The sequence below is a fragment of the Vigna unguiculata genome, chromosome 1 (genome assembly GCF_004118075.2).
Source record: "Vigna unguiculata cultivar IT97K-499-35 chromosome 1, ASM411807v1, whole genome shotgun sequence".
Lineage (NCBI taxonomy): Eukaryota > Viridiplantae > Streptophyta > Magnoliopsida > Fabales > Fabaceae > Vigna > Vigna unguiculata.
This window is the reverse complement of record NC_040279.1, coordinates 32751153-32763543: the sequence shown is the minus strand read 5'-3', so window position 1 is coordinate 32763543 and position 12391 is coordinate 32751153. Positions and strand designations below refer to the sequence as shown.

General features: G+C 30.8%; 1 protein-coding gene across 2 annotated transcripts; it reads left to right on the top strand.

Annotated features, from left to right (window-relative positions):
• Positions 1-6562: 6562 nt before the first annotated feature.
• LOC114191785 (MDIS1-interacting receptor like kinase 2-like) lies at positions 6563-11417 on the top strand. 2 transcript variants are annotated; one of them, XM_028081213.1, is made up of 2 exons: positions 6563-9991; positions 10268-11417. In XM_028081213.1, exons 1-2 carry the CDS (start codon positions 6676-6678, stop codon positions 10642-10644), a joined length of 3693 nt encoding a protein of 1230 aa, XP_027937014.1. In that variant the 5' UTR covers positions 6563-6675; the 3' UTR covers positions 10645-11417. The 2 variants fall into 2 exon arrangements, with proteins under 2 accessions (XP_027937014.1, XP_027937096.1); XM_028081295.1 differs by having other exon boundaries at positions 10189-10407.
• Positions 11418-12391: the final 974 nt, after the last annotated feature.

The following is a 12391-nucleotide window of genomic DNA, read 5'->3' as shown; positions in this document are numbered from 1 at the left end:
AGGAAGTAAATGTTGGTAACCCGCTTCATTCTGCATATATTGTTTTGGAAAGTGTGAATTTTCATTTACCGTGTTTTCAAATTTCCAAACACGAAAGGTGCTTTTGGAAGCAGCAATTCAACCAATGCAGAAATGTAGAAACGAGAGAAGATTTAAATTGGCATTACTGAGCTTCATAAATACACACTATAAATTAAAGTTTATTGTGTTGGAAAACGAAATTTTTGTTTACAATGCATCGAAAATGAATATTTTCCTGTAAGCATGCAATGAAAACTTTCATATATAGTTGAAGAGCTAGTCATTTAATTAGCCCAACCAAACAAATACTTTAAAGATTAATGTTTATGCTCACGACATAAATATATATATATATATATATATATATATATATATATATATATATTTGCTTTAAAAGTGATAATCATGTTTAGATATAAGAAAATAAGTCTCAATTCGCGTTTATCTCGTCAACTTACTTAAAATGGAACATGATAAATTAATATTTTCAACCTGTCAACCTGGTCTGACTTGACCAACCTAACATATTAAATTAACCAGTCAGAAGTGGAATAGAGAAGACTAGTTTGCTGACTATTTTTTTAAAATTAAAAATTAAAATAATTATTAATACTTATCATTACCTATTTACTTTTTAGTCAAAAGAATTTAATACGTAAATATAATAATTATTTCAATTTATTTAATTAAAATATTGATTAATTAATTTAAAGTTTATAAATATTTATCTGATTATATATATATATATATATATATATATATATATATATATTTTAAAATTTGAAAATTAATTATGTTTTGAATTAATTAATTAATGTCCGCCATTTTTGGCGGGACAGATTACAAATTTTGATCCGTTTTATTATGGTAGACCACTTTGACCCATTTTTCATTCTTTTAAAAGTTAAATAAAGATAAGCTTTTTATTTTAGAAATAAATATGATTACTCCAGAAATTTTAAGTGAGAATTATTACATATAAAATAAAGTTAGGTTTAAATATGTTTTTATTTATCGGAAAATGAATGAGTTTAAATTTTGATTTCCGTAAAAAAAAAAAATCTTTACCTTCATTTATTTAAAAATTGAAAATTAATAGATTTTAAAAGCTTATAAATAAAAAATTTGATCAGTTGAGTTTCATTTTATATATAGTCTTCCTAAAATTATTCTTTTTCCTTTCTTTGTATTTTTTTTATATTTTTTATCTACCTATTTATTTTTTGAAAATTGGAGACCGTAATAAAAATTCGGTCATAATTTTTTTTTTTTGAGTAAGTTCATCTTTATTCTTTCTCTTGAATCAATTTTTAGAGATTCTACATACATGTGTTTCACAGTTGTTACATGTGGCTCAAAAGGACTTAAAGATGAATCTATGTTTGTCTAGGATTGTTAGGATATGTTGATATGAGTTTTTTTTGTAAGAATTAGTTGAAAGGGAACCTATATTATTTTTCTACTAGTACTATAAGTTGAATGATTTCATTGTAAGGATGTTACAATCTAATTTTTTTGTTTTGTGGATTTAAAGACATGTTGATTTTTAAATATCATTGTTAGATGATGATTGAGATATTGTTATGTGATTGAGGAATAAGTTGATGATTAATATATTAGTTAGGTTAAATTGGCTCATGCTATCATATTTTAAAATTAAAATGTATTTGTTGATATATGCAAAAGAGATCCAAGAAAGGCAATCGGAGCCAATGCAACAAACGAATATATTTATCAAATTTTCTGGAATTATGCAAACTCGTTGGGTGAGCCATTCATTTGCTGAGTGAAATTATAATTTTTAAAATCTAGAGAGCTTTGGTCATTTTACTGGTGGAAAAAGTCAAGACTTTTTGAGTGAGCCTATGAGAAAAACACTTTTAGGTCGTTAGGCGATTAAATTGTTTGTTGGACGAGATTCATTTTATTAAAATTTAGAAAACTCAGGGTGGTTGGATCACTACGAAATTTGGTCTTGTTGAGTGAATTATTTTATCATAAGCTTCTAGTACTTGCTCGTTGGACAAGTCAATCTCCTCACTGAACAAATTGTTTTTAATTAAAATCTAGGGAGCTTAGAAGAGGAAATTGATCACTAAACAAGTCAAGTGTTTGTTGGGTGAGTATACTTGCAAGGCGTTTCATTGGACAAGTGAGAATGCTCATTAAGCATTGGACGAGCTTATATGATTGTTGAGCATCAAGAAAGATTTTATTTATTAAAATTAGTGTTCGGAGATTTTGAAATGAAAATGTGTAGGTGTGTGGTAAAGTACAGTTAAGATTCAACCATAATCTATTCTTTTTATATGGACGTGTATTTACATGAATTATACTTAACAGTTATTATACTAGGTAGTAATAATATATATATATATATATATATATATATATATATATATATATATATATATATATGGACCTTAGAAGCTCGGTAGGACAGGGTTCCCCAAGATTTTTTATTTATTGATTTTTATTTTTTTTATAAAATATAATATTTTATATAATACATAATAAAATTAAAAATTAAACATAATAAAGAATAATAAAAATTATTGTGATAGTTTTTTTTCTCCCAATTTAAGTTTCTCACATATCTTATTCTATTACTCTTGCATATTTTATTTTGTTTTTGTTTTATAAAAAATAATACAAAGTTAGATATAAATTTATTATCTCTTAGTTCTCATCTGTTCTTTTCTAAAATAAAAAAAAAGTAACTCTCTCCCTTGATAGAAAAATATTTGTTTGATATTTTATTTTTCATCTTGTGAGTTTTTTTGTATATTTATTTTTTTTATGAATATAAAAAGAAAAAAGTTGTGTACTATATGTTTTTTCATAACCATTTATTAAATGTGATTTGACTATCATATTTTTTTTAATAATTACGTCTCTCAAATTTTGATTAGATTTTGATAAATTATTTTTTAGTCTTAATTTTTTTTAAAATAGGTATATTGTTAAAAAATAAAATAATAGATTCATTTTTTTTTGTAAAATGATAGAAGGAAAGATACCCTTGAAGATAAAAACAATACAAATTTACTTCTTCACCTATTTTCAAGCATGATACTATGAATTTAATTGTTGAATTAGAGAACCATTTATTAAAATTCAAAGAATTATAAATGGGAAGTTTCATATTAATTCTTTCAAGGGTTAAATATGTTTTTTATCCATCATCTTTTAGTGAAATTTGGAATTAGTCCCTCTTTAAAACTTACCAATTTAGTCATTTATCTTTAAAGATGTGTGAATTTAGTACTTCTAACCAAATTTTATTTAGTTTAGTTGACATTTCAAACGCGTTTTATGATAATATTTGAGTTAACATTGTAGCGAAAATGTGTCAAACGGTATAAACAATTTAAATACTATCATGAAATGCATTTATAACTTCAGATAAACTTAACACAATTTGGTTAGAATGACTAAATCACGCATTTCTAAAAATGGAGGACTAAATTGGTCAAAAGTTTTGAAGAGAAACTAATTCCAAATTTCAATGAAACAAACTTAAGGAACCAAAAACATATTTAACCTTTCTTTTAAATTAGGCAGAATGTGTCATATTACTTCTTTGGGACTTATTATAAGAAAACGTGCTCAAATATGAGAATATTTAGGAAAAGAGATGAAATTAGAAAAACTAATTTAAAATGAGTTTCATATCAAATACAATTTCAAACTATAATTTTTTGAAGGAAAAAAACATATAAGAATTTTAATAAAATTATATATACTTTTGATATATCAGTAATAATAATTAAATATATAAAACACACACACACACACACACACACACACACACACACACACACACACACACACACACACACACACACACACACACACACACCACACACACACACACACACACACACACACACACACACACACACACACACACACACACACACACACACACACACACACACCACACACACACACACACACACACACACACACACACACACACACACACACACACACACACACACACACACACACACACACACACACACACACACACACACACACACACACACACACACACACACACACCACACACACACACACACACACACACACACACACACACACACACACACACACCACACACACACACACACACACACACACACACACACACACACACACACACACACACACACACACACACACACACACACACACACACACACACACACACACACACACACACACACACACACACACACACACCACACGTTTGTTTGATTGCTTTAACATTAATAAAAAAAAGTTAATTTGTTTATTTCTTTTGTGATAATCACCTAATTGGTAGGAGCAGTTGAAATTACAGGTTTAGAGACATCTCTAAAGGATAAAGAACTTTCAACTAGAGTAATGGGAGATTTCAAGAAACCTTTAGTATGGTTAATTTTATACATTACTTGTTAGTTTAGTTTGAATATATAAGTGATTACTTATGTTGAATATTATTATGAATTGTTCTATTTTACTAATTTTAAGTACTAAAATAGGATGTTACAAAGTTAACCAACAAAAGAGTGAACATCTTTTAGAAAATGAGATTAAATTGTTAAGAAAAATATATATTGAGAAACTAAATTAAATTAAACCAGTTAGCACGCTATTCCAATAGAAAACTGTATATTAGTTCAATTTTAATTTTAATTTTAAATTCATAATCAATTAAAATTATTAGTTCCCTAACAAAATTAATATAAATTAGGGAGTTTGACAAAAACTCTGTAAAGAATATTATCAACAACTTTCCTAATATTTTAAATAGGACATGCATAAGACATTTATATCAAAATAAATATGACTTTTATATTTAACATTGACACTCTCACACCATATTAAAAAGAGAATTTTGACATGGAGACTTTTATTAAAATAATGATAATTTTCCAATGTTTTAAATACATATTTGACTATTTAGTAATGTAAAATATCAATTTCTAAAATATTAATAAATTAATATCCAAACTCAAAGAAAGGGTATTTAAAGGTTAATTTATTTCTTTATGTTTGACTAGAAACGGAGTTGAAGGCCCACTCACTAAAAGTTTTCTACACATTCATTTATTGTGTTTTGTGAAATGTTTCTCGTATTGGTAAAAACCCCTAAAAGGTCGCACCAATTGGTTGACCTGAGTTTCCTCCAACATTATTTTCTTTAAAAATGCAATAAGAAAAAGCTCTAATAATAATCTCTATTTTCTTGAGTTCACATACAAAACTGTATTCCGCAAACAACTTGGACCATATTCGATTAAATCTTTTAGGGTTTATGACTTAATATTACGATAATAAATTATTTTATATAAAAGAACTAAAAAATCCTATTAAAATATGTTTCAACTTTAAGTTTATTAAGATAAAATTAACTTCCTAAATCTCAAATTTACTTTTAATCTCGAAATCTATACAATATGAGATTAGTAAACATAAGAAAATATAAAAATATTTTATTATAATAAACTTATGTAAACAGTTGAGGATATATATATATATATATATATATATATATATATGATCAACAAAACATATTATAGTTATGTATAGAATCATGATTATTCATTATTTTGTTTCTACTAAATATCTCCTTAAATAATTTAATAAGTTATTCACTTAAAGATTTACTTATAGTAATGCAATTTGTCAATAATTTTAAGGTTAAAAAATGTATTTTTCTCTCTTTAATTTCTAGTTCTTAATTTTAATTTTCCTACTATTTTTCTTGATTTTACTGCTTAAATTTTAAAATGTATATTTTATAGTAATTCTTAATTTCACATGTTCTTTATATTTTAAATAATTAAATTATTTTTAGTAACTTAAATAACTGTAGTAGATCTAGAGTTAAATTGGGTCAAAATATTTCAAAATGTATACAAAATTGAGAACTTGTTCACAATTATGAATTTTTCGAAATCTTTGAATTTGTTTATATACTTGTAAAATATTCTTAAAAGTTAACTTTATGATACATAATCTATAAGTAAGTATAATGATTCGATAAAAAAAAAATTAGTCTCCTATAAATTTACGTATTTTAATTGTGTCCTTACTGTTTAATATTTTTATTAATGGAACCAAATGAGTTTTATTTCATCTTATCATCTTGATTTTTCATTTTCATGTATAGAAAAAAATGAATTTTTATGTTTAATGTAAAACAATATTAACACTCAAATAACTAAAAATTAAACAATAATTACTTAACTAAAAAACTTTAAAAAGTTTGAGTAACAAAAAAAAAATCTAATAAAACTCAATTAAACATATACAAAATTACGAAGAAATTAAAATTTAAGTTTTTTTTTTTTTTTTAATTTCAACCAAAGAAAGCCGTTCTTGCTCAACATAAAAGTGTGATGGTGCTTCTCAGGTCAATAATCAACTCCGAGTAAAGACTATCATATTTTTTATAACAATTATGATTACACTACAAATCACATAGTGTGGACCCGTCCACATACCTATGTTTTCATGATATTCAAATTTACCTCACTGCCGTTCATGGACACAATCTGGCTTAACAAATTACTAGTTGGATTTTCAGCTCCCATTCCAAAGACTTAACAGACCGATTCTGCTATATAAGAGACTAATCCATTTGCAAAGAGACCACGCCAAATGCTAGACATGACAAATTTTCAAAAGGTTCACACTCTACTCCTTCCTATTCTCTTCCTATGTTTGCTTCCATTGAAAATCGCTTCATCAGCAACAGCAGAAGCAGAAGCACTTGTCAAATGGAAAAACACTCTATCCCCTCCTCTTCCTCCTTCTCTAAACTCATGGTCTCTCACCAACCTTTCCAACCTCTGCATTTGGGATGCCATTGTTTGTGACAATACCAACACAACAGTCTCACAGATAAACTTGTCTGCTGCCAATATCACTGGGACTCTCTCTGCTTTGGATTTTGCTTCCCTCCCTAACCTCACCCAACTCAACCTCAATACCAACAAGTTTGAGGGGTCAATACCATCAGCAATTGGTAACCTCTCCAAGCTCACACTGTTGGACTTGGGGAACAACTTATTTGAAGACACACTGCCTAATGAGCTAGGCCAGCTAAGGGAGCTTCAATACCTCAGCCTTTACAACAACAATCTCAATGGCACCATTCCTTATCAGCTCATGAATCTCCCTAAGGTATGGTACATGGACCTTGGATCTAATTACTTTATAACTCCTCCTCACTGGTCCCAATATTCATGCATGCCTTCCTTGACACGCCTTGCTTTACATCTAAATCCATCACTCACTGGTCAATTCCCAAGTTTCATACTGGACTGCCATAACCTCACATACCTTGACATCTCTCAGAATGGATGGCATGGCAGTATACCAGAATCCTTGTATAGCAATTTGGGCAAGCTAGAATACCTCAACCTCACCAACAGTGGGTTTGAAGGAAAACTGTCACCCAACTTGTCCATGCTTTCTAATCTCAAAGAACTTCGTATCGGTAATAACATGTTTAATGGTCCTGTTCCCACTGAGATAGGATTATTATCTGGGCTTCAATTTCTTGAACTGAATAACATTTCTGCCTATGGGAAGATTCCTTCTTCCTTAGGCCAACTTAGGGAGCTCTGGCATCTTGATCTCAGTTTAAATTCTTTTAACTCTACAATCACTTCTGAGCTTGGCCAGTGCACAAATTTATCCTTCATGAGTTTAGCAGAGAATGATTTGACTGGTCCTTTGCCTACGTCATTGGCTAATCTGACTAAAATATCAGAACTGGGATTATCAGATAATTCCTTTTCTGGTGAACTTTCTGCTACGCTCCTCTCTAATTGGACCCAGCTTACCTCCTTGCAAGTCCAAAACAATCATTTTACTGGAAATATTCCTTCAGAGATTGGCTTGTTGAAAAGAATTAAGTACCTCTATCTGTACAATAATCACTTCTCTGGTCTCATTCCTGTTGAGATTGGAAACCTGATGGAAATGACAGAGTTAGACCTTTCACAAAACCAACTCTCTGGCCCCATTCCATCAACTCTTTGGAATATGACAAGCATTCGAGTCATGAATCTTTTCTTCAATGAGCTCTCTGGAATCATTCCCCCGGATATTGGAAACTTGACCTCTCTTGAAATCTTTGATGTCAACAGCAATAACTTGTATGGGGAATTGCCAGAAACCATTGTTCAACTAACTCCATTAAGAAAATTTTCTGTGTTCAGCAATAACTTCACAGGCATAATTCCTAGAGAATTTGGAAAGGGAAACCCTTCTTTGACTAATGTCTACCTTTCAAACAACAGCTTTTCCGGAGAACTGCCACTCGACTTGTGCAGTGGTGGGCAGCTAACTATTTTGGCTGTCAATAACAACAGCTTTTCAGGGCCATTGCCAAAGTCCTTGAGAAATTGTTCATCACTTGTTAGACTTCGGCTTGATAATAATCAGCTCACCGGAAACATCACAGACGCATTTGGGGTTCTCCCAAATCTTGATTTGATCTCACTTAGTACAAACCAACTGGTTGGTGAGCTTTCCCCGGAATGGGGCGAGTGTGCCAGTTTAACCAGTATGGATATGGGAAACAACAAACTTTCTGGAAAAATTCCTTCTGCGCTCAGTAAGCTGAGCCAACTAGGGTATCTAAACCTTCATTCCAATGAATTCACTGGTAGTATCCCACCTGAAATCGGGAATCTAAGCCGGCTTTTCAGATTCAATTTGAGCAGTAACCATTTATCCGGAGAAATCCCAAAGAGTTATGGTAGATTGGCTAAGCTAGATTTTCTTGATTTATCAAATAACAACTTCAGTGGAAGCATTCCTAAAGAGCTTGGTGATTGTGATGGATTACTGAGCCTGAATTTAAGCCATAACAGTCTATCTGGGGAAATACCAAATGAACTTGGCAATCTGTTCTCACTGCAAATCATGTTGGACATCAGCAGCAACTCTCTTTCCGGGGCTCTTCCCCAGAACCTTGAAAAGTTAACAGCATTGGAGATTCTCAATGTGTCACGCAACCATCTTTCAGGGACAATCCCACGATCATATTCAAGCATGATCAGCCTTCAATCTATTGACTTTTCTTATAACAAACTGAGTGGTTCAATCCCCACAGGCCGTGTTTTCCAGACAGCTACTGCCGAAGCCTATGCTGGGAACTCAGGTTTGTGTGGTGAGATAAATGGATTAACTTGCACCAAATCACTTTCCCCGGACAAATCTGGAGGAGTTAACAAAAAGGTTCTTCTTGGGGTTATCATACCAGTTTGTGTATTAATTGGAATAATTATTGTTGGAGTAATACTTCGCCGGCGGCATAGCATAAAACACCTTGATGAAGAGTCCAAAAGCAATGAAAAAAGTGATCAGCCTATCAGCGTGGTGTGGGGAAGAGATGGAAAATTCACATTTTCTGATCTTGTTAAGGCCACCAATGACTTCAATGACAAGTACTGCATTGGAAAAGGAGGATTCGGAAGTGTTTATAGAGCACAATTGCTCACAGGTCAAGTCGTTGCTGTCAAGAGGCTCAACATATCAGACTCTGATGACATTCCACCGATGAACCGCCAGAGCTTTTTGAATGAAATAGAAGCACTTACAGGAGTGAGGCACCGCAATATAATAAAGCTTTATGGGTTCTGTTCATGCAGGGAACAAATGTTCTTGGTTTATGAATATATAGACAGAGGAAGTTTGGCAAAGGTGTTGTATGGAGAGGAAGGAAAATTGGAGCTAAGGTGGGCCAAAAGGCTAAAGATTGTGCAAGGATTAGCACATGCAATTTCATACCTGCACACAGATTGCTCCCCACCAATCGTGCACCGGGATGTAACACTGAATAACATACTATTAGACTCCGACTTAGAACCTCATCTTGCAGATTTTGGCACAGCAAAGCTACTAAGCTCAGACACTTCAACTTGGACCTCAGTTGCTGGATCCTATGGTTACATGGCTCCAGGTACATCATCCAATCTATTTAAATTACATTATGTATACTATATAGTATGCATCATACTAAGGCAGTCTCAATATGTTCTTTTAAATGCTTCTGACAATTTAAAAACATATGTATTACATGTTTTATATTCTAGACACTTGTTTATATGTTTCTTAATCATTGTCTGAATATACTCTTGTTTCACTACAATGCTTCAGAGTTTTATTCAGTACATGTATATATAGTGTGATGTAAATTGAAGGGTGTGAGGAGACTGAGAAAAGTTGCAATCTGCAGAACTAGCACAAACAATGAAAGTGACGGAGAAGTGTGACGTGTATAGTTTTGGAGTGGTGGTGATGGAGATAATGATGGGAAAGCATCCTGGAGAACTGTTGGGTACACTATCTTCGAACAAGTATTTGTCATCAACGGAGGAACCACAGGTGCTACTGAAGGACGTGCTAGACCAAAGGCTTGCACCTCCAACAGGGCAATTGGCAGAAGCAGTAGTGTTCACAATGACCATAGCTTTGGCATGCACACGTGAGGCTCCAGAGTCCAGACCCATCATGCGTGCTGTGGCACAAGAGCTATCGGCTACTACTCAAGCTTATATTTCCCAGCCATTTGGCATGATAACCATAAACAAGCTTAGTGGCTTCCAGAAATAGTGTGTCATAACTAGTACAAATATGTTATTTTCATTTTCCACACGCATTTAACTGTTTATACTATGTATTAAAACTCTACTTGAATTTGAAAGTTGAAATTACAGTAAGGTTAGGCTTTACTTGATGATTGGAATATGTATATCTAAGTTTGAATTAGTCAATGCATTGTTCCAAAAGTAGCAAATTTGCTTTTGTGTGCGTCTACGTTAAAGTCTTGTAAATAAAACAGCTTTTTTATAGTGATTACACTTTTGTTTTTGCCTTTTATATTCACAGTTGTTTGTACCATTTGTCCAAAAAGAAATAAGAAAAAAAGGATCTACGGCTAAATGCATCCCTTCCTTTAAATACGATTTTAAACAAAAAAAGGAAAATAATCAAATGTTCATACCTATCCCACCTTTTTTTTTTGTGGTGCCAAAAAAGTAGGTCAAACTTGATCAGTTCTATTTTGGAAAGTGACCTAAAAACAACAATCTATAACATTAGGCAGTTTCTTATATATAAAATGTCATTGGATAAAATCCTTAATAGAATCGATATAGGATTATACATAATAGTAATAGTAATTAATAAAGTGTTAGGAGGTAAATATCAAAAGTTCTGCTAATGAATAACATAACCTGCTTTCTCTACCTCATAATTACTCACCGCACCTGCTGTCACTTCCACCTTTGTCTCTGCTGCCGCCATCACCAACCATTGTTGTTGTCAAGGATGAAGAAGAGTGGGAGAATGCTGCACGGGAAGAACAGAGAAAACGCGGAAAAAAATGAGGAAAATGAAAATGCGGATGTAAAATTTAGATTATAAATGTATCGACAGGTATAAACTTTAGATGGTACTGGTACAACCAGGCGCGAAACAAGCGCGACGGAGGCGTGTGTGCAGCCATTCTTTTAAAAATAGTGATATTATATTATGATACTATATGAGTAAACGATGATAACGGAATATTATTAAATTAATATATAAAATAAAACTATATTTATTAAAAGTAAAGCAAAATATGTAACAAAATACGAGAGAATAACGGTTAATATCAATAAAAAGAAAAGAAAAAATATAGATAAATAATTTTAAAAAAATTATAAAAATAACAGTTAATTTTTAAAAATTTAATAAATAGTTATATTTTAAAAAATAAAATTAGTATTTTAAAATATGGACATAAAAACAGAATATTTATTTTATAAATAATATAATTCTCTATTTTAAAATATATTTTAAATTAGGTTTAATTATATTTTTGGTCCCCTTTTTGGAATTAAAATCTCAAAATGGTACCCAAATTTTTAAAAGTCTCAAATTGGTCTCTTTTTGGTTAAAATGTCTCACGTTTACCTTTTTCGTTAAGTTAAAGTTGACGTCATTAGAGGGAGTGCCACATGTCAGTTCCTCGATTTTTTGAATTTTTTGAATTTTTTTATGTTTTTCTATTGTATTCTAAATTATAAAATCTGAAATATATGTTTGGTCTAAAATTTCATTTTGGATGGCATAATTAAAAAATATTAAAAAAATAAAGAAGTGGAAAATATATTTTACTTTTAATATAATTTTAATTAAAAATAATTTAAGATTTATGGGTGTTATGAAAGTGCAGAAGAAAAGAGTCTAATTGGATATATTGATGGTCTAATTATCCCAATCGAACTCAACGAATATTTTAAGGTAGTGTTTGTACGCGATTTTGTAAATATGCAAATTTGTGATGATAGAATTTTTACTTTTCACATGTTCACAT